The sequence below is a fragment of the Eumetopias jubatus genome, unplaced genomic scaffold, assembly GCF_037043125.1.
Source record: "Eumetopias jubatus isolate StellerSeaLion01/CBP00866 unplaced genomic scaffold, mEumJub1_p1.0 scaffold_5, whole genome shotgun sequence".
NCBI lineage: Eukaryota > Metazoa > Chordata > Mammalia > Carnivora > Otariidae > Eumetopias > Eumetopias jubatus.
Window position 1 is genome coordinate 145425607 of NW_028274811.1, and position 23354 is coordinate 145448960.

At 41.9% G+C, this 23354-nt stretch overlaps 1 protein-coding gene across 2 annotated transcripts in view; it reads left to right on the forward strand.

Moving 5' to 3' along the window:
• The window catches only part of CTNND2 (catenin delta 2), a 564215-nt gene that overhangs the window by 446814 nt on the left and 94047 nt on the right, over positions 1–23354 (forward strand). Inside the window, exons 8-10 of one of the 2 annotated variants that reach the window (XM_088023534.1) lie at positions 6732–6905; positions 19328–19402; positions 20502–20652. In XM_088023534.1, the coding sequence (XP_087879660.1) occupies positions 6732–6905; positions 19328–19402; positions 20502–20652 (400 nt within the window). The remainder of the gene's footprint in view (positions 1–6731; positions 6906–19327; positions 19403–20501; positions 20653–23354) is intronic. The other variant, XM_088023533.1, reaches the window with a different exon arrangement.

The following is a 23354-nucleotide window of genomic DNA, read 5'->3' on the forward strand; positions in this document are numbered from 1 at the left end:
TTCCAAATCTTAACTAATGTAAACTGTAATAAACTTGCGTAGCTAAATCTCACCCACGCCCTTAATCGCTCTTCAAAGAGAAATTCTTAAAAGTGAACTCTCAAGCCCAAATGAATCTGGGTGCGTAAGCCAGATTTTGTCTTAATCACGCTGGGTGGCAGTGACAGCTGATGCGATTTATCATCACGGATGGATCTGCCCTTCATGGCATTCTTGGTGCTTTTTAAGTTCTCATTTCTTAATATCACAGGTTGCCTTTCTTCCAGCTTCCATTTTATTAATAAGCATGCTTTTTCTTTTCGCTGCTTAATACCATTTCTTTACCAACCATCTGCTTATTTGAGCTGCTGCTCATTCCTTATGGCTGGCCTCATTGTGCCTTCGCCTCACCAGATGCCAGGAGCTTGGTGACTCAAGACATGATATTTCATGTCCTCAAAGCAACAAGTCACACAAGCCTGCAAGATCGTGGTCATCCTTGTTTGTGCAGCGACTCTCCTTGGTCACTGCCTATGAATGAATGAGATTCTCCTCATACTGCTGCTCCTCTCCTATAAATATGTCCCATCACCTAAAAATGCTGTTCTTTTACTTTCAGTGGCTTTACAGACTTAAAACTCTGATGTATACTTCCCATTCACTTTCCTTATTGACATTTTACCATGCAGTGCTTCATGCCATCAATAAATACTCTGTGCCTGGTCAGCTCTGTTGGTTAGGCATCTGGCTCTTGATTTCGGCTCAGGTCATGGTCCCAGGGTCATGGGATCGAGCCCCGCATCGGGCTCTGCATTCAGTGGGGAGTCTGCTTGGGATTTTTCTCTCTCCCTCTCCCTCTGCCTCATCTCCTCTTCTCTCTCTCTCTCTCTCTCTCTCTAAAATAAATAAATAAATCTTCAAAAAAAATATTCTGTGTTTTATACTACTAGATCAGGGTTTCTCACTCAGCCTTGCCACTCTTGACATTTTGAGCTGGATAATTCTCTGTTGTGGGGGCTGTCCTGTGCATTGCAGGATTTTATCGGCATTCCTGCCTTCTACCCAGTAGATGCCAATGGTACCCCCTCCCCCAGTTGTGACAGTCAACAATGTCTCCAACATTGCCAGTTGTCCCCTTGGACGATAAAAATCCCTTCAGTAGAGAATCACTGTATTAGATTGGCTTTGAAGGATGTATCATCAAAGATATAAACAAACAAGACTATGGGATTACCTGAGGGGGGTTGGCATGTCAAGGACAGAGCCCCTTTAAAAGGTAGGTAATGGAAAAAATAAGTAAAAGGTAGGTAATGGAGAGATTCCTGGACCAAGTTTCCCGAGATGTGGATGAGAAGTTGGGAACAGAGAGAATTCTAGAGGGGTGTTAGTGGTGTTTTGGTTGGTTCCATTACAATGACTGGGAGAAAGGGCAGGCAAGCCTGGTGGTATGGACCAGCCTTGGTTACACTAGTCTGTGGGGCACGGCGCCGTGGCCTCATTGTGCCAGTCCCTAGAGTAGGCAGGATCACTGGCCTCCCTCCCACCTCTTCCTGAGGGATGTGTGCCCGTTGGCTCCACACCCACAGAGATGAATCAGCAAGGCTTTCCCTGAATCTCTTTTATTCTGATCCTTGACTCAGAAAATATATCCTGCCTCTTTAACACAGGTTTATCATCTCTCAAATGCAAAACCCTTCATATCTTCTTCAAGGAGAGCCTAGAGACAATGTGTGCCACATAAATACAGCTCGTTGGCCACCACCTCTGTCCCCTCTTTGCAAGGGCTCAGCCCCCTTGTTGTTGACGTCTTCTAAATAGCGCCTAGGGGACTTGCACACCTGAGCTACCCTCTTCTTCAAAATTCCCAAGAGTCAACACAAGAATCGTCTCACTCCTGGCTTTTTATAGCTGCTCAGAGGGTCTTCATCACTTTTATTCCCTGCCTCCCCTTCCCTCATCCTCAAAAAAGCTGGAAGCGATAATGAAACTCTATAAAAGGAAAATCTATTGGTAACTCCGCCGTTCAAACCAAGCCAAGCCAAGATGGCAGACAGGATGGACTTGTGTGTATGTTGTTGCTTTTTAGAGGATGTAGTACAGGCTGCACCCTGATTAAACCACGCCCTGCGTGAGAAAATATTCCTGACTATTCCCATCTTCAAACCGTCTTCTCTTCTGACATGGTGCGAGGTGCAACTTCAGCTGGGAGGGAAGAGTGGGATTTTAAAGTTGAATGTCTCCCTGATCCCAGATCCACACCCTTTATCTTTCAGTTTCCTTGGTCTGTTGTTTATTTCACCAAAATCCCTTAAAAACGAACAGCCTGCACATGGGATAATGACAGTGATGTCCCCTCACTGGTAGAGAAATATGGGCAACAGAGTTGCATTGTGCTGATGAAGAAGTCTTTTCTGAGTGTGTTCTGAAGACACAGCTGAGCCAGAGAAGCTTTTCTCCTTACGTGGCTTGTGTGGCTGCAACTTCAGTGAGAGAAGCCTGGGTCGCTCAGCATCTCTGGGCTGTGGATCCTTCCCCTGGATTTGGGGAGCACTCCTCTGCATCTCCGTGGTACCCAGCCCAGGGACGGAGGTGTAAGCCCAGTGGAGGGGAATAGCTGAGAGTCTCTCGTTAATTCTTCTCACTAGTAGGCGCTTTTATGAGTACAATAATTCGAGCACTCCGTGAGCCACCATCCCCCAAAGAAGCCCATGTTTACCAAGTCTCTTGGTGTGTGGACATCTTTACTTTCTGGTTTGGGAACTTTCTGATTTTTGTCCCTAACTTACATCTTTCTCTTCATATAAGGAGAAAAATGGCTTCCACTCTTTCATCCTCAAGCCAACTAAGAAATCTTTTACATAGAATTTAAGCTGTGTGGGGAAGCAAAAGAAATAAAAACAAGTCCAAAGAAAGACTTTTTTCAAGTTGGTTGTTTTTTTTTTTTAAGCCACACATTAAACACGGTCCCACCCAGTGTAACTTTCTTCCCAAGCAGACATTTCTTACCCGTGGCCAGCATGTCTCTACTCCCCTGACTCTGACCAAAGCAGAAAGCGTCACGTCCAGAATTTGGCAGCTCCTAGGCTTCCAACATGGAGGCTTGTATACTCTTCCTTTCCGAAAAGCTTTGAGAATTTCCTTCTTGAACAGAGAATATACCTATTTTCAATTCAATACAATTTTAGAAAGTGAATGATACAAACTGTTGACTGATTTGTTTTATTGGTGTTAGTCATACAGTTATACATTTAAGACCAGGAAAGAAAAGTGTTAATAGTATGTTATTGAGTGTGGCACTATTTGGGGTGACAAAATCAATTGATTTGCTCTATGATTGGCTGTCAACATAATCTTGCCAGACTCTCTCCTTGCTTTGCTGACAGCCTGCCCCGAGAGGGAGAGCTCCATGGCAGAAAGGTCGTAGAGTAGCTCGAGGACCCTACTACACCAAATTTACTTAGTGCTTACTGTGATTACTGCTTCGTCTGCTCAGGCTACCATAACAAAGCACGACAGACTGGGAGGTTTAAACAACAGACATGTATTTCTCCCAGTTCTGGAGGCTGGAAGTCCAAGATCAAGGTGCCAGCAGATTCAGTGTCTGTTGAGAGCTCTCTTCCTGTTTCACAGATGACCTCTTCTTGCTCTGCCCTTACAAGATGGAAATGAGAAAGCTCTGGTGCCTTCATTTCAAATTTTAGGATACATGTGTCTCATATTTACGTTCGTAAATAGCGTATGTCCACTTTGCTGAAAAAGTTGCATATTCCGTGACTTCTCATGGATCCTTACTCTAGAAGAAGCTTAGCACTAAAAGTTTGCATATGCAGAATTTTCACCACCTAAGCCAGATCCTGATGTCACCTTCACCCTGTGGTCCTACTGATGTTGATTTTCCAGGCAACATAATGTTAAGCGTGCTAACACTCTCTTCAAGAAGAGACTTTTGGTCTTTTTATAGGTGGTGAAAATCTATTTTTCCTGGACAATTGATAATTCTTACCCTACCAACTCAATAAAAGTTTGAAATAATGTAGCCAGATAAAGGCCAGCTACACTGACTGTCTTTGAAATAACTCTTTTTCTCCAATATTGACATATCAGGGTGCCATCAACGTTCTGAAATAGCAGAGAATCCCCTTTGAACTCCATTTCTAGTTGCCATCAAAGATTACCCGTATTCACATCAGTTTTCCTTTTATTTCCTTCAGATTCTCTCTGTAGCCATTAAGAAAGGATCATAATAAAAGGTATTTAAGAGCTACATAGATCACATGTCCGAGCAGAAGAAAATTGTGTACTGATATAGCCATTTATCCTATTTTATTGGGCAGAAGTTAGGAAAGGAGAATGAGATGAAACCCAGCAAATGATATGCACAGCTGCTTCTTGCTGCTCTTCAAGTTTGGCTGGCCGTCACATTTTGTAAAGAGCATGCAAATACTGTTTCTGTGAGCCTCTCACTGTTGCAGGAGCTCGCCCTGGAGGAGACGGAAATGCCATCCCTCTTGAGTTCTTAGTTGCATAGTTTGATTTTTCTGAATATTATCACATCTTTATATGAAAGCAATAGCTTAAAAGTTTAAAGGAGATGACAAGATAAACAATGGAAAAAAACCACATGAAATAATTTCCCATTTCCAGGGCGCCTGTGTGGCTCAGTCGGTTAAGCGTCTGCCTTCAGCTCAGGTCATGATCCCAGGGTCCTGGGATCAAGTCCTGCATGGGGCTCCCTGCTCAGTGGGGGGTCTGCTTCTCCCTCTGCCCCTCCCCCTGCTCTTTCTCTCTCTCAAATAAATAAATAAATTATAAAATCTTAAAAAAGAAAAAAGAAAGACTTTCCCATTTCCTGTTGTGCCAGCAGAAAGATTCAGCACCCCAAGCTGGTTTCCCTGGACAAGCCAGTATTAGCCCTGCTTTATCCAGTGTAATGAGCCCATCTCAAAGCATGAGCAGGGAGCAATGTGACAAGACTGTTCACTTCCCATTTTGTTATTTTTTGTATTTAAAAGAGATGTGCTGGTTTCACGCTTGTGCATGTGCAAAGTCATTTCAGAATGGTTTAGACGTGGCTTTGGTTCGAAGAACAAGCAGATCCCCCCTGCCCGCCCCCCACCAAGTGTCCTTGTTACAGAGTTAAACTTGAGTGACACTCTCATAGAAAATGATCTTTTGTGGGACGTCCAACATCCATCCACGAGATATTCATCTTTGAGCTTTGGCCTTAAACAAATTGTATCATAAATGAGAAAAAGAAGACATGAGTTTTTAATTTTTCTCTTGGAAAATAATGAAATTCTTGAAATGACTTGTGATATTTAAGTAACTTTACATTTTCACCACCAACATTTCCATTTTTATGTTACAAAGATATGAAGGAAGCCTATTTTGCAGTAAAATTTTCAGAACTAAGAAACAGATTTTGAAATATAGCTGTGATTTTTGTATTTATACATATATGTGTATATATGTATGCACACGTATACATGTATATACATATATGCACACACATGCATGTATATGTACATACATGAATATCTGCAGTAAAGCTTAGTATATGTCATTTAGACTATATTTTAAGTAACCATTAACAGACACAAATAAGCAGTTAAGTAACTTGATGCTCTCACCCTGAAATTGTAAAGGATTATTTTGTGCTACCATGATTTCTCTCTGAAGTGAATATTGGAGTATTTTTTCTAAACACATAGTTTGCTTCATTTCTACCCTCATTACATTTGTTGGTTCCATTTTTCCCAAAAGACAAAGGCTGTGTGTGATCAAAGATCAGAATCACTTTTAGAATTTCTAACATTTTTAAAAATATGAGTAACAGAAAATTTGAAATGTAGAAAAGATGAAAGACATAAACATTTTGTTAAGATTTTATAATCATACAGGTTTTCCTTGTGCATTTTACGTGGTATAAAGCACAAACCCCTTACTACTTTGCATCCTGCTTTGTTCATTTCACTTTTTATCATAATCATTTGTCCACGTTGCTACACGGTCTTCATAACTATCATTTTTAATGGTCTGCCGATAACTCCCTTGCACAATAAGCGATAGCTTTTAAATTATTTGCATTAATTTTTAATTACACATTCTCCTATTATTCATTAGATCCAATTCAAAGCAAACTGAACTATCCGAATAGCTGTAAGACCTAATTTGCCTTTAGCTAGGTCGATGCATCTAATAAACCATAGCAATTTTCTCTTCTGTGTCCATACTGATAACTGTTTGATGCCTATAACACAGTGATAGAATTCAAAAGCAAACAAGTACGTATTTTATAAGTTATATAAGAATGTATCCGTTGGCACGTAGGCTTAAGAAGTGAGGGTGTTTGATTAGTAATCTGTACTGTGTTATGCTAGTAGTATGCTAACTGTAAGACATGCTGCCTTGATCTTTAACCCTCTTCCATTCTGCCCATCAAAATTAATATATTTTTTCTTCCTTTTTATAGCAATGTGCTGACACCATTCTTAGAGAGCTTATGCGTTCTCCTGTCAATTACATTCACTCGTGTACACGCTCAGCCACCCTCCACTTTCCATCATAAGCTCTGCGTGGGCAGGAGTGGCTATCCTGTTTTTGGTCTAGTAAGGCATTTCTCTATATGCAAGAGATGTTCACCAAATGTTATGACCCCCTGCTTTTGTTTTTGTCTACAACATTTGCAGAAGGCAAAGTTGGGAAGTGTAATGATGTTAAAGATGTTTGCTCTCTTATTTTTCTTCCACCAGTGGGATGGAGTAGGACCTCTTCCAGACTGTGCAGAACCACCAAAAGGGATCCAGATGCTGTGGCACCCATCAATAGTCAAACCCTACCTCACACTGCTCTCTGAGTGCTCAAACGCAGACACGCTGGAAGGGGCGGCAGGCGCCCTGCAGAACTTGGCTGCAGGGAGCTGGAAGGTATGACTAGTTCATTACCATAAAGAAGAGATCTGGAATTATGAGCACGTCCTTAGAAAGGAATAGAAATCTAGTTTTGAGATAGGCAATTCCGATACAGGTTTTGAGAATGCTAGGGAAAGACCAGTTATGTTGGACTTTTGGACACCGAAGGTATTCCTTTTAAAAATTCTCAAGGGCTCAGGGGCCCTTGAAAATCACTACCAAATATAGATGAACAGATGTAAGTATAGTCATTGAAAATGTTGTGATATGCCTTCCATTTTATGTGTGTAGCTGAGCTATTTTGTTTTCAGGGGAGATTGTGACATGTTGACGCTTTTCAGAGCTCTGTTGTTGACTGTTAGGGGAGCTAATACCCAAGCACCTTGTATCAAAACCCATGTGCATCCCTCTAATGTTGTAGTTGGTCCTGTCCCCGAAGGAAAAGAACTTCTTTCATTTTTAACCTATGGGCTTACAGAGACAAACAGTATTCCTGGGTCTCTTTGGCCAGAATGTTAAAGTAAAGCAGATGTACGATGGGGAAGGAGATTAGAAGGGCCTTTTTCTCTGAGTTCTTAGAAACACACACTATCCCTGATTGGTTTTCACAGAAAATTTCCATGACCCTCATTTTGGGTAGAAAAGGATTCACCATAGCAAGGAATTCTTGAGTTTGATCCCTCACCATCACATGAGCTTGTCTTACTGCATAAAAAAGTGTAACCACCTCGAATGAGGGCATATGAAGAAAATACCAAGAGAGGAAGTTTGGGCCTCTGCCATCCATTTTTCACTCATTTAATTCAAAGCCTGGGGTTTGGGATACACATAAATCACTATCTAGCATTCACTTTCTTCAAAACAATGTTAATAAGACACATGGCTGCAGAGAATTCTCAGCTCAGTACCACAGGCACCGCACATACTGTCCTCAGCATTGTCATACAGTTATATCCTCCCTTCTTGTTAGAGCCTCCAACATCTGCCTTCATGTCACCTCTCACTTGTCATTCTGTTTCCACTGCTACAGTCCCAGCTACAACACCGCCTTCTTTCTCAGCTGGGGCATCCCAGCCTTAACAACCCTTCCCAGGAGCTGGCTGCTATGTACGCACAGGCCCGTCCCTTCTTTTGAGAGTCTTAGGAATGAGTATCATTGTCCCTTTTCTGTCTGTCTATAGGTGTCCCTCATGTTGTGCTGAAGGAATTCAGGTTGGGTTAGGCTTGAAGTGAAGGTTATCTCCTGCTTCCAACCAGAGAAAAGCTTCAAAAACAGAATCAGATCAGGCAGAATTCCAGAATAGGGCCTTGCAAGGCAAGGAAAGAGATAAGAATGGAAATCACTTCCTTGAACTAACCCTTAGATCTCCTCTCCCTCTAAATTTAAGAGGCTTTGATTCAAATCTCGATTCAAACCTAGTCTCTACCTTTTCCGAGCTCTGTGACCCTGAGCAAATTATAGCACCTCATGGTCTCAGATGTGTCATCTTTAGACAGAAAAGACTGTGGCTGCTTCATGTCACAGCTTTCAGATCAATCATGGCACTAGATGCAAAGATGGAAGCAGGATGCCACAGGCCAATGGGTTGTCATTACGTTGGGCCAAGAGTTTTGTCAACCTTACTTCGTAAGAAACATTCGCCATCCTAATTAATTCTAGAAAAGTGAGAAAGTCCTCAGGCAGGGCAAGGGGCTGCTAAAGAATATTTGTGTGTAGGTATAAATATATAAATATAAATATACTTACATAAGAGTTTTCTGATCAAAATACAAATACACAAGCGTGCGTAATAGTCAATCACATTGTCATCATTTATTGTATACTGTATTAACATGCCATATTAAATGGTGAGGAAATATATGCAAAGGGAAGATAGACCATCCCTAGGGATGATTTAAGAAGGTTATCATTAAGCCAAACACTGATAAATTGTTATAATTTTTTTAAAGACTGAAAATAACTTGTACAAAAACCAAACAGAAATCCTTCCTTTAAAAAAAAAAAAGATTTTATTTAAGAAAAAAAATCTTGAATGATTGAAAGATTGATTTAAGACACATAATAGCATCAAGTTTCATGTGGACAGTGCTATCATTTGAAATCTAGAGTACTAAGAATGTATTTTTATAGCAACTGTTGAAATTTAGTGGCATTTTTTTTTTTTAGTGTCCTTAACTTTTTAGGACCCAAACAAAAGCACAAATGTGAAGGTAAAACACCAGAATTTTACATGGAGGCAGCTTTTTATAGACCTCATCATCTGAAACAATAACTTCTCTTTATAGGAAGATCATGCACACTCTTCTTGCAACAAATTGACTAGTAAACTAGATCTTCATAATGGTCTTAAATACTTTTTAAACTTTAAGAGACTCATTACTTGGTTTGTGAGCATCAGAAAAACGTAATGATATTATGGCAGAAGCAAAGTAATGAATTTTTTTCATGGCCAACATGGACTGCAGTTACTTTTTTTCCTCATTTACAGTACAATTATTTTGTTTGTCACAGAATATTAAAACAATTGGATATAGTAGTTTGAAGATTTCCAAAATGTAAATGAACACCCTTTCAACTCCCAATTATGGGTTGTTTCTGTCGTAGTTGAATTTTGTGAAAACCTAGGGATTGAACTATAGAAATAAATATGCACTTATTATTAAGTCAGATATTTTAAGTATCTTTGTACAGTCCATTTTCCCCTAAAAATGTAACCAGTTTCAAAGAATCTATTCTTTGCCCATTTACTTTTAAAATAAGATAGAATAAAAGGACATTTGGATACTAAGCTGTTGATATTTAATGAGGTAATATGATAGCAACATAGATGTAGTGAAGAAGGAAACAGAATCTCTGGCCATGTGGCCAATATGAATAAAAAATAAGAGAACTGGGAAATTTGAGACTAGAGTCAGGGAGTCTAGAGACAGCCTTGAGAAGGACAATGAATTTAGCGTAGCATAGCAGTTGGAGTATCATGTTAGAAGTGAACCAGGGCATCAGTGGAATGCAACAAATAAAAGTAGAAATCACGGTTGGACAGTTGTCTTTGTTCTGGCTAATGGTGTGGATGTAAAACGTAAGGTGTAAATAAAAAGAAACCAAGTTTTGAAAGAGTATGGTGAGAATGAGCCCTGAAGCATGAGGGATCATGGGTTAGCAATTGGGTCAGAGTAAACACAGAGGTTATCTTGGGGCCCCACCCAATCAGCAGGCTCCTAGAGACAACACACCCCGTGGGACATGGTGACCAGCCTGAGGCAGGACAAGGATGGGCCCAACCCAAGAAGGAAGAAATGGAGAGGAGCCAGGTCATAACCAAGTCATTGGCCCTAATCACACATGACTTAGTGATTTCTTCCCCCCGAGACCCCAGTGAGTAGTCCTGATAGCGAGGACTGCACCTAACACTGTAAATGCCATATGCGTCCAAGTCGACTATAGAATAAACCTGGTTTGGGTTAGTTTGGCATTACTCTCATCATTGTCATCAGATGATCTGATTTCCAAAGCCCTGAGTTTTTGAACTCTATTCTGAAGCTGTAGAAACAGCCAAACCTGAGGGACTCCCACTTCAAGCCAAGATGCCAAGATGGAGTAACAAGGTCCAGATTTGCCTCCCTTTAGGGCAGAATAATAACAACAATAAAATAACCTAGAGAAATATAAGAAACAGTGGTTTTTAAGACACCAAGCATGAGTCAGTAAAGGACAGTGATCTCTAAGAGACGGAAAGCAAGCAAGATGGGTTCTCTGATTGCGTCAATGAAACTTGGCACTCATGTAGGGCTGGGTATAGTGTGCCTTCCCGAGAACCAGACAGGAAGACCTCCTAATTCAGGGCCACTGGGTAGAGTGCTCAGGAGGGTCTTGCCTCCCAGTACGAAGCATATAATTAGCCCTGGACCAAATATGATCCAATCTTTCCTATTAAATCTTAGAAGTAAGATCCAAAAATGGCAATCATTTCCAAGTAGATTAACCGAATTCTAGAACAAAGCTTAAAAATATCTAAAGGAATACAAAAAATATGCAGCACCCAACAGGTTAAAATTAAGAATGTCTGACATCTACTTGAAAGTAACCTTACAAGCCAAGAGAAAAGAAAATGTAATTCATAATGAGGAGAAAAATTAATCATTCAAAATCAACTCAGAACTGACACAGATGTTAACATTAGCAGAGAAGAGGTTGCTATAACTGTATTTCTTGTGTTCAAAAGTTAATTAGAACATGGAAAATTAAGTAAGACTCAAATAAAACTTCTGGAGTTACAAATACAATGTCTGAAATGAAAAACACATGGGGTGAGATTAGTGGCAGGTTAGACTGTGCAGAAGAAAAGATTAATGAACTGAATAGAAACTACCCAAAATGAAACACAGAGAAAAAAGGAGAAACCACAAATTATCAGTGAACCTCAAGTGGCCTGATATACGTGGAATTTGAATCCCCAAGAGAAAGGAGAAAGAGAACAGAAAAAAAAAATATTTGGAGTCTTAATAGTTGAAAATTTCCCAAATGTAATGAAAACCATAAACTCACAAACCCAAGCAGCTCAAGGAAACCCAAGCAGAAGAAGCATGAAGAGGCTGCCCTAAGGTACATCACAGTCAAAGGGCTCAAAATTGGTAGTAAAGAGAACATCTTAAAATCAGCCAGAGTAACATTGTATGTCAACTGTACTAAAAATTATTGTATATATTATGTACATAATACATATATATATGTATATGTATGTATTAAAGCAGCTGGAGAAAAAAAAAGACTTCTACATACAAAAGGAAGAGTGACAGCTGATTTCTCATCAGCAACTATGCCAGAGATAGGACAGTGAGGCAACACACTGAATCTGCTGGGCCCCATTACATATAAAGTTGATTCTGGTTTGGTGTCTAGCAGGCACAACCTGTTCTTAAAGGAACCCCTGGGGCACATATTATACCTATAACAGTTGTAAAACAATCAGTAAAAAAACAAATCCCCATTTGAGCTCAGGTTAAGACATGGGCTAATCTGGGAACTGGCTTTATTAATTACCTGAGCAGTTGGGGCAGAGGGGATTCGAACCTAAAAACTTCAGGTTAACTGTCCCAGCACTATCAGAGCTATGGGGCTCAGGACATGCCACTCAGTGTTCTCTTCTTCCAGTCCTGAGGACAAGCAAGTATTTGTAGGCTCTGCATCGGGTTCTAACCCCACACATGGGGACCACAGATTAAAGGATTAGTTTGGCTTTAGGAGAGACTAGTCAAAGAGCATGTGATCACTTCTGAGCCCTAACAGCATTTTTGTAGAAGTGGTTAGAACTTGCTGGCCCTATAAAAATCTCAGTGGCTTTGATCCTTTTTATGTAGTTCATTTCAGTTGGAGAATGCTGTTCTTAAATAATAAGCATGGATTCTAGAAATCAACCTGATCTTATCTTTCATCAGCTAAACATGTTTTCATCTCCAACTGTGAGCTGGAAGCTGGAAGACAATTGCCATAAGAAGCTGAGTTTGACTTGGTACCTTCCCCCTGGCACCTCCCGGTACAAAAACATGAAAACAAAAAGTTCAAAAACCATTGTAGAAGCTATGATAGGAATATATACACAAGGGTGTATATATAATGCTAGTGACTATAGCAAAGAGACCCCAAATATGCAAGGACTAACACAAGATAGAAGACAGAAGTTATTTTCTCTGATGTAACAGTAAGGGCAGCTGTGTGAGGAGGGAAGCTCCCCTCCATGAATTAATTCACCAACGCTCACAGCTCACAGACGAAGGGCCATCTTCAACATTGATTTCCAGGGCTACTCTTGTGGTCATCATCTACCAGCAGGAAGCAGATAAAGAACACAAATCCACATCCAGAAATATCACCAATATCACTCTCTTATGAGAGTCAAGGTCACACCTCTCACATAATCTGGGCTCAGCTCAGCCTCCAGCAGACAAATGCTTTCCATACACTCATACACCACTGACAATGAACAACAATTCTCAGGCGTTTTGTAGTCTAAATCCAGATTCAAGAAAAGCAAAATTCTCCATTGTCAAGGGACAGAGATTTGCTAATATAGTCAACTTATGTTATAAAATACAACACTTAATATCATAGTAAAACCCAATGGCACTCCCGTTACCTTACTACCCGGGGCTTCAACAAAAGCTGTGCCTTTTATTTGCAAGACTGAAAGGGTTTATATCAGCATGGTCCCTCCAGGCTGTGTGTAATATCCCCGGAATGACATGTTTTCTGCCTCCAAAGGAAAAATAGGAGATGTAACTCCCTCTCCCCACGAGGCACCATATTTTTAAAGAAAAAAAAAGGGAGGGATATATTAAAGGCAAGGCTTTCTGATTTGGGGTCTAATAAGTGAGGATGAAAAACAATTAAACTACTTTTATTTTCTGACATTGAATAAAGAATCACTGAGCCCGCCCTGCCTGCACTTCTCAGTCAATCATCATCATTGTTGAAAAAACAGGGGTATAGGCAGTTTCATTTGAACCCCCATTCTTGTGCATCTCCCCTCTTCCGTGGGATGTTTACACAGCCCTGACACTAGAGAACATGCAGGAGTCTCAGAATAAGATCTGTGGCATCCTTCCTCTCAGGCATGCCATGCTTGTGATCTAACAGAGTCACATTCTCTTGCCCAGAAGGTATTTCTAAATGCCATTTGCACACAGTGAAGACATATTTGATAACATTCACCAAAAAAAACAAAAACAAAAACAAAAAAAACCACCTTTCTGTGTTCAAAAGGGTTCATTCTTAAAGGTCTGTTTTTTGATTGAGAATTACTGATCCTTGAGATGATTTGAGAGTTAGGGGGACAGGTATACGTGTTGCTGTTGGTTGAATGAATGCTTCCCCTACATCACTTTTACGTGAGTTTGACCTTCTTTATTTGTTCCTACAACAGCAGTATATCTAAATGTTTTTCCCCTGGGAACTTCTCTTGCTTGGCCGTTAATATTTTCAGCATTGCATAAACACTTGCAATAAAATTCAGTCTTTGCACTAACCTGACTTACATTTTCAAAACACAAACACTTTAGATATGCAATAGCTGCCATTACCTTCATTAAAAATTTTATTTACTAAACTGATTTACTGGTGCAAGAACACAAAGGGGTTCTTCTCTAGTCCTCCTCATTACAGATACAACTTTTTAAAATGGATTTTGAAAACAAAAATATATGATCCTACAACAAGATCTGAATTTAAACAGCAGACCCCGAAGTCCTATGTCCACCACAACAGAACCGAGCATGTGAAGGGCCTTGTGGTAATGTTGCCCAGTTGCTTCATAAATACTGTTGTAGTCACCAACCATAGTCCTGGGTGAACATGGTAGTTCAGATAAAGATCCACACTAGAGAGAATAATGTGAGGTGTGCAGCAAAAGCCCCACACCGTTTCTGGATATTTTGAACATTCTCGTTACAGTAAACTGTCAGTTAAAATGAGACTGAATAAGCAAAAAATTTTTGGTATTTTCTGCCCTCTCACCATGAGAATGAAACAGTGTGGTAAATAACATGGTATCATAAACGAATTCAGAAACAAATTTCAAAATCTTGGGTAATGTGTGTGAAATTCCTTGCAACGTATTACTCATTTTACAGCTGTAGGATTTTAGCACGTTGTGGTCCTGAGACACTACAGGATGTTAAAATGCTTCTGAAAGGTGAAATTACATTTGGAAGAGTTTGGTTTGAAAATGTGACTTTTCTTTACCAATCAAAAGAAAACGAGGGGAATTTGATAAGGGAATTCAATGGGAAAACAGTCATGCAACAGAAAACCACTGTACTTCTAAAGCAGGAGAACTTGTAAGATAATAAAAAATATTAATATTTAATATGAATAGAGATGTTAATCAACAAATTCAGAAGTTTAGCACTATCATGGGTTCAGACTCCTAATAGAATATTTAGTACTGAAAAGAGAACACTATCCCTGGTTATTTAGCAAATTATTGGGATTTCATAAGAGGGAGAAGCTAGTTACATTACAGTGTTGATCTCCTTTTAGGAACATAAATCAGCCTTAACTGAATCAGCTTAACCAGGGCAGAAATTTTTTTCCTGTTTATGGCTGGGCTGGGAATTTAAAAAGCAAAGTTCCAGGGGTGCCTGGGTAGCTCATTTGGTTAAGAGTCTGATTCTTGGTTTCAGCTCAGGTCATGATCTCAGGGTCGTGAAATCAAGCCCCATATTGGGCTCCATGCTCAGCAGGGAGTCTGCTTGAAAATCTCTCTCTCGGTCCCCCTCTGCCCCTCCCCCCATGTGCGTGTGCACACATGTGCGCTCTCTCTCTCTCTCTCTCTCTCTCTCAAATAAATAAATAAATAAATAAACAAAATCTTTAAAAACAAAGCTCCCGAGATCCACATTAGATTGATGTAGTCTGAGCTAAAAGCGTTGGAAGGTGTTGACCTCACTTTATTACCAAGCTCTCCATATGGACAACAAGGAACCTTATTGGACAAAAACTCATGTAACTATTTATTTTGTGTAATTCAGTTTGGGTTTGTCTCTGAGCTCTCATTTTGTCCAGTACAAAAAGGGAAAAAAAAGAAAACACACCGTCTAGACATTTCTAGGTAAACTCAATAGTATGCAGCTATTTCTCAGTCTCTTCAGGCTTAACACTTGGCCGTATTGATGTTTGTCAGCCTTCATCCTCTCCTGCCCCCTGCAGTTGATGCTAAACTTAGGGTGGGGGGGCATGTCTTGCAGGCATATCCCTGCAGGGGACAGGGATTCGGTGTCCCATTTCTCAGTGTGGAGTCATCTCTTGTCCTAAGCCACCTCTCCTCCAGGACAAACTTCCTTGTCCTGTTGAGGTCTCTGAGGGGACATGACAATTGGTGATGGACTGTCTCTGGTCCAAGGGGCTCTCCTGGCCCACACCTACCCCTCTAACTATTAAGCTCCCCCAAGACGCAGCCACATCCGCTCCTTAACCCTGGCAGGCACTGTCCACACTGTTCACGATGGGGCATCTGGGTTGTTCAGTTGTTTGAGCGCCCAACTCTTGATGTCCGCTCAGGTGATGATCTCAGGGTGGTGAGATCAAGCCCTGTTTCAGGCTCTGTGCTCAGCATGGAGTCTGCTTGAGATTGCCTCTCTCACTTTCCCTCTGCCCTTCTGCCTGCTCGCACTCTCTCAGTCAGTCAATCAGTCAATCAATCAAATCTTAAAAAAAAAATCCGACAAAACTCAGCATTCACTGCTTTGTGCTCTGTCCCATCCTGACAATAGCAGTTGTCCTTGGGCCAAATAATGATGGAGCCTTTCTCCAGGAAGAGCTATGAGCAAGGAGGAGGAGAAACAGCTTTTAGTAGCTTGAACTGCTATCCCATCACATGTGTAGAAGCAATCCTTTCCTGACACAAACAAGGCCTTTCTCTTTGTAATTCCAATTATAGACAACTTCTTGTATCAGGTCTCCGAAATCGGGGCAAGCTGCTTCTCAGGACGAAGTTGAAATATCCAGTAGCTCCACTGACGGCACTCAAAGACTCCTTAACTCAAGAGTTTCAAGGTGTGCCAAATAAGTTACTGCAAGTCCAAAGTAGTAACATCAGTTACTAAGCCAAGATTCATTGGTGCACTTGTAAGGATTATATCAACTATGAGTGCAGATGTGTATAACTTACACTGCCTTTTTGAGAGGCAGATGAGAATGATGGTCCAAGTACACCAACCCTGGGACAGTGCTCTCTAGGTTCAAGACCTGGCCGAGCATCTGCAGGCTGTGAAGCCTTGCTTTGGCTCCCTTTCCTCGTCTGTAAAGGATGGAAGTAACGGGAGTGCCTACCACATAGGGTTGAGATGGGGATTAAGTGAGTTAATACATATAAAGTCATTAGAGGAATACCTGACGATTGGTTTAAGCGTTAAGTTTCTTTTCGCTGGAATATTCTGAGGGCTCGTAACCCTCCTGAGATCATCGTTGGGAAAGCATGTCACCAGGAACAATTGGAGACGTGTCTGCGCTCTTTTCTCCTGGGCCAGACCCTCCTCCTTTTCTTCTCCCTCGTCCTCCATCTTCTCTTCGTCATTCTCCCCCTCCCCCCCCTTCCTCCTTCCCGTCCTTCTTCTCTTTTTGAGTCGTGAAACACCCTGTCTTCAGCTCCTGGACCATTTTCCTTAAAGACATCCTGGTCCACACCTCGAGAGTGGCGTGCTCAGTGCACGACGCTGTCGTTCCACCTACAGAAAGTTAAGGTCCCATCCAGAGATTTCCGTCTCAACCACAATGAGTTATGATACATTTTTCTCTCGTGCCCGGCTATTTTTATGCCAGTGATACTCCTACTTTTGTTTCTATTACAAAACTCTTAGCAACCCATACACCTTTCCACCACAACGGAGGCTGCCATGCTTTCCAAGGCAACTCACTTCCCTTCTGGAAAAACCTGTGTATGAGCTTTGTGTTTCTGTGTTGAGGGCACCTACGAAACAGTCCCTATTTCCCGAATACTTTTCTCTCTTTCAGCCTGTGTACCCTTTTACTCCTTCTTGCTGGATTTCACGTAGGTTACACACATGGTTTTCACACGATCTACTCCAAGACTGCTTAGAAACCATTACTGTCACATAGCTTTGCATGTCAAGAAAACTTGTGGAAACTTGCAACACGTCTTCAGTGAAATGTAAATAATATATTCTGAGTTGCCTCATATTGAGCCGATGTTGTGAATTTTCCATATACGGGTGACTCTTGAACAATACGAGTATGAACTGTGCAGGCCCACTTAGTCATGGATTTTTTTCCAATAAATACAGCCGTACTGTCAATGTGTTTCTCTTCCTTATGATTTCCTGAATAACCTTCTCTTTTCTTCAGCTTACTTTATAATAAGAATATAGTATAAACACATAAAACATACAAAATATGTGTTAATCTATTGTTTACATTATTGGTAAGGTTTCAGGTCAACAGCAGCTATTGATAGTGTTGATAGTGAAATTTGGGGGGAGTAAAAAGTTTTACACAGATTTTTGACCACATAGGGGGTCAGTGTCCCTAATCCCTGTGTTGTTCAAGAGTCACCTCTACCTACAAACCCACAGAACTAAATGTTTCAGAGCAAGAGTTACTGTCTGTGTATCACTAATGTAAGATCACATCCATTGTCTGATTATCTCTCTCCCCTTAGGGAGAACATACCGCTGTTGACCATTTCCTCATTCCAAAAAGGCATATCTGTACCTCATACACATTTTCAGCCATACACAGACATTTTTTGTTACTCTGAAATCACTTCCCAGAAAGCTAAAGCATTGTCACTATTTTCCAAACACCGAGTCATCTTTCCATCCAACATGGGAGGGATGTAATAAAGAAGACAAAACAAAGTCAGAGCCTTCCTTTCTTGGCTCATTTCCGAGATGGCCAGGTTCCCCTCTGTCTACATTTGGAAGGATGGAGGGGAGGGCAAGACCGCATCTGGGAGACTGAGCACAGAGGATGAGCTGAGAGAGAGGTGACAGCAAAGGAGGGAGTATCCTCAGCATCATAAAGAGAAGCAGATGTGGAGTAACAGGCCAAGGCACAGGTGACCCCTCTGGGCAGGTTATTTAACATGTTTGTGTCTAGATTTCTTCATCCGTAGAATAAGACTAACTAATGCCAACCTCCCTGGGCCTTGGGGAACTAGATGAGGTCACTGATGTACAAGCCAGCATCCCGGGCCTGGAGTGAGGTGCTACTGCACAAGAGGTCTTCTTAGGGCTTATGCTTCCTGCTCAAGTTACCAAGAACGTTCCCTGTGGTCTCTTAAAAAGTCCCGAATATCTCCCCAGTATCAAAGTTTACGTTTGATGTTCATCTTACTATATGTAGACGTTGACCCTACATTTGATTTCCCTTCTCTTCTTTTTTTCTAGCTTCCCTTCTTAGTTTTAGGGAAGAAAGCCAACCCTGAGTGGGCTGCGTAAGCTCAGGTTTCTAGTTTTTTCCAGGCACTGGAGACGAGAAGTTTCACAGGTAGTGGAGGAAGTGGATGAAAATCATATCTCAGCATGTCAAATTGCAAGTGAAATTTCCAGTGACATTAAAGGAGGTTCTGTGCTGTCTTCACGAAGGTCCTTCTTCCCACAGAGAGGATATCTCATCCAGACACCCAAGTTCCAATAAGCAGCTCCCAAACCTCGAGGTTTTTCCATGTCTGAGACTTTCTGACTATGGATTTCTTTGCTCCCTGAGAGCGGGGCTGTGAAATAGTTCATTGCAACCAAGAGGTGCTTCAGTGAGTTCTCGCTGCTTCCCCACCCCCTCGGGCTTCCTAGAGCTGGAGGCACAGAGTGGGCGCAGGAGAAAAACAGACAGTATGAGTTGATGGTGATAAGAAACTATGTGAATATGACTTCTGACGTAGGACAGGATGAAGTTGTGTGTTTTTTTAATCTCATATTTCATGCAGGGCTGGGCTGAGGATGTGGCAGGCATGGCGTATGCCCTACGTTCACTGCCAGAGGGGGCTCCCTGCCTGCCACAGGTGAGAGCCAGCTCTGGGGTGCCTGCCCCAGTGGGGAAGGGGGATGGAGGGGCCTGGTGGGGGAGGGGTGGGGACTTTCCTCTACCTTTGGAGATCTGCTGGAGGAATCGGCCACGGAAGAATCCAGAACTTCATGTCGTGAATGTCATTTTCTTAGCCTGGGAGTGAAATTGCAACAGACTAAAACCCTCATATTGCTTGATTTTTATAGTGCACACTCTTCTCTGGAACACCATACAGTAGCATAAAGTACATATACAAATGTCCAGAAAGTCTGGGCCTACCTGCATTCCGTTAAATGAATCCGAATGCTTTATCATCCTGCTGTTGCAAGTACACTTCAGAGTCAGATTAAGTAAGATTAGCTGTGTTCCATTAAAGCCAACCACCACCAATCCAAAACAAATTGTCTTACTGTAAACAACTTGTCTTACTTTATAAATTGGACATTGAATGGTGGCCCTAGACATAATACATTTTGATCTAAATGTTTTCTTGAAATTTTCTTACAATTTTTACTCTTGGTTTTAACATTTTAGATGTCATATTTACCTCTCATCTCCCCTACCTTTTTCTGACCCCTTTCCTTCTTATTATTCAACCAAGACCATATTGGCAGCATGGTTGCCAACTCACCTCCATGCCCCACCTCCAAATACAAGTCTCTTTAAAAAAAAAAAAGTTATCTACTCTTGACCTTTTCTCATTCTCTACTCTTTCTGGGGTCCTTTTCTATTCCTCTTCCCACCGAGAACCAGCCCTTCCTGTCCTCCACCTCCATATCTGAAAACATCAAGCACCCACGTCACGCAAAGGGTTTACCAAGTCAAGGACAGCAAACACTGGCAGCAGAGGGATGAAGTGCGGTTACCTGATTAACCCAGAAACCTCTCATCATACACAGAAGGCAGAAAATAAAGTTAAGACATTTCAGTACGTGCCTACCACATTGAACCCATCCTACCACTAGGTCTTGATAATTCAACCTTCTTGGCTCCTGTAAACAGCAGTCTGAAAACCCACACGCGCTATTTGCTGATAGGTTCCCCCCCCCCCCCGCCCTTGGCTTCTAAGGTCTTTGCCTTCCCTCTTGTTGCAGTGGTCAGTCTATATCCGGGCTGCTGTCCGAAAAGAGAAGGGCCTGCCCATCCTCGTGGAGCTGCTTCGAATAGATAACGACCGTGTGGTGTGCGCGGTGGCCACGGCACTCCGGAACATGGCCTTGGACGTCAGAAACAAGGAGCTCATTGGTACGTTCTCTCCCAACTCACAGCAACTCAGATTTTAAGTAGAAAATATTTCCTGGTGGGATGCATGTGGTCGAAGCCATAAGCAGGACATCTGCACCTGCAGAAATAGTACATTTATTAGAGCCGTGTTTTCCCAGCTGTCCCTTCTGCTGTAAATCCAATGCGCTGATTTATCCTTTAGAAATCAGAGGAAAATGTGATGTTTGTTGACATTCCTAATCCTTGCAAATTAAAAAGGAACACAGTGCTCAGCACTGGATACCACTGTCCCGAGCCTCTAAATCCCTGTCCAGTTGTTTGTTTGCTTTCCACATGGTGAACTGGAATTCTAATGGATACACACCACACCTCTTCCCCTATCTGTTTTAAGATTCAACTTGGATTAGACCACACCGGCTCCTGAACCCTATTTTAAAAGACTCATCTCCCTCTAATTTGCTATTCAAGAAATAGGAAGGATGTTTTCTTAATGAAGCATTCAGGAGGTCACATAGTCATCTATTTATTCAACAAATATTTTTCCATGACCTCCTTTGGTCCGGGCCCATTGTAGGCCTGGAGAGTGTATCCGTGAGCTAGACGGACAGGAAGCCTTGCCCTTGTGGGGTTTACATTCAGGAGAGGGGGGAGGTACAATGAACAAAATATACACATGAACCCCGTGTGTGTTAGAAACCTTCCACGAGGCAAAGGAAACTATAATTGTGAGGCTGCGAGTGTTTCTCATTGAGAGGAAGTTCACCTAACATCACATTCACCACTTCAGAGTGTGCCATTTCAGTGGTATTTAGCATTTTCACAACGTTACAACTCCAGTTCTAAAGCATTTTCCTCGCCCTGAGGAAAACCCTATAACCATCAAGGAGGCATCGCATTTCCCCTCCTCCAAGTCCCTGGCAGCCACAGTCTCCTTTCTGTCCCTGCCGACATCCCGATTCTGGATCTTTCATGTAAATGGAATCGTACAATATGCGAGCCTTCGTGTCTGGCCTCTTTCACTCAGCCTTGGGCTTGTGGTTTTAAGTGGGACGTCAAAGTCAAGACAGGGGTTGTGGAAAGGTGACATTTGAGCAAGGACCTGAAGGAGGTGAGAGTGGGTCGTGTGGATATCTAGCGGGGGAGCGCAAAGAAACTGAAGGAGCAGCTTCTGCAAGTAGCCCCCGCTGGGGGAGCTGGGAGCCGTGCGGTGGGGTCAAGGTCTTCAAGGGGTTTTATGTGTCTGGCGCAGAGTGAGTGGAGCCCAAGTCAGAGAGGCTTCCTGGGTCCTCCCTCTGCAGATGAGACGATCCCAGGCCAAGGCCATGGATGCGTGCAGAAGTGGTCAACCAAGGGAGCCGCCCAGGGAGAGGCACAAGCCTCCCCACAGACATTTGTCCGCCTGGTAGGGCATCTGAAATTAAAGAGATGATTCCAGTAGTGTCTGTGGTCAGTGCAGCATGAAGCCTGGCAAGCCTGCTTACAGGTAACAGGTGTCAGTGGAGTTCGGGTAGCAGGGAGCTGGACCACCCACCCCGCCAAAGATTCATGTTATGCAGCCTCTGGGCCAGGGGGAAAGGGAGGAAGCAGGTGAGCATGGGCAAAGGAGCAAGACTCCATTCCTGGGGCCGTTGGAGTACCAAGCATGGGTCCTGATTTCATCCACAGATGTCACGTAAATACGTGGGTCTAGTTCTGCTGTCCTCATTCCTGAGCGTGGCGTTCTAAGCCCTTTGCGATCTGGAAACCAGCCACTTTTTTTCTGCCTTTTCGTAAAACCCATCATATCCTCCAATAAAAACAAAAGTATCTTCAGACCTTCATCCATTTATTTATTTACAGGAAACCAGACTTCAAATCTGTGTCTAATAAATGCAGTGGTTTTGTTAAGCTCGCAGTCTATGATAAGGCCTGAAAGATAAACTCACAATTTGATGCGTATACTTAGTTTGACTATGACTTAAAAATTGTTTGTGGATTTTATATATTTAAACCAGGCCATTAACTCAGAAGGTTCCCTTCTCCAAATCTGCTTTTCCTTTCCTTACATAATCGTTTCAGACGGGACAGGTGGGGCTTCCAATAAAATCCTAGTGCTCCTGTGTAAAATGGAGGGGGAAAAAAAATCAATGACTAATCAGTCTGCTGCCTGTATACTAACAGCTAGGTATTGTGTGTTTGGTGTTTTATTTCTTTTGGTGGATTAAAATATAACAAAATAGGGAACTATTGATTGCTTCTCTAGCTTGCAGGCATCTCTTCTTTCTCAGAAGCCAGTTATCTGGTACTCTCTGTGAGGCAGGAACATTTGGAGCTCCATATTGCCCGTGTTAAATTAAGCCTTTACTATCAAATGTCACCAGACAGGAAAGGGAGCCAGCCGTTTAAAAATAGAAGCGAAAATATCCAAGTCACCGACTTTATGGAATCAATAACTTTTTCCTTGAATGAGAAAAGCAGAACTTAACAAAACAAAAACAACAACACATCTTTCTATTCTGTCTAGGAGAAAGGAGATATGACCTCTGCCAGCCCTTTTACTTGAAAGGCTGTATCAATGCAGTGATTTTTATAGGAAATGCTGTACAGAACTTTGTATATCGAAAAGGAAGCTGCAGTGTCTCTTTGAACAAAGAACAGCAACAGTGACAAAGAGTTGAACTTGGACTTCTGTTTTCCATCACTTCTCCCCCAAAGCTTTGGTGACCTCCTGTGGTTTCAGGGTG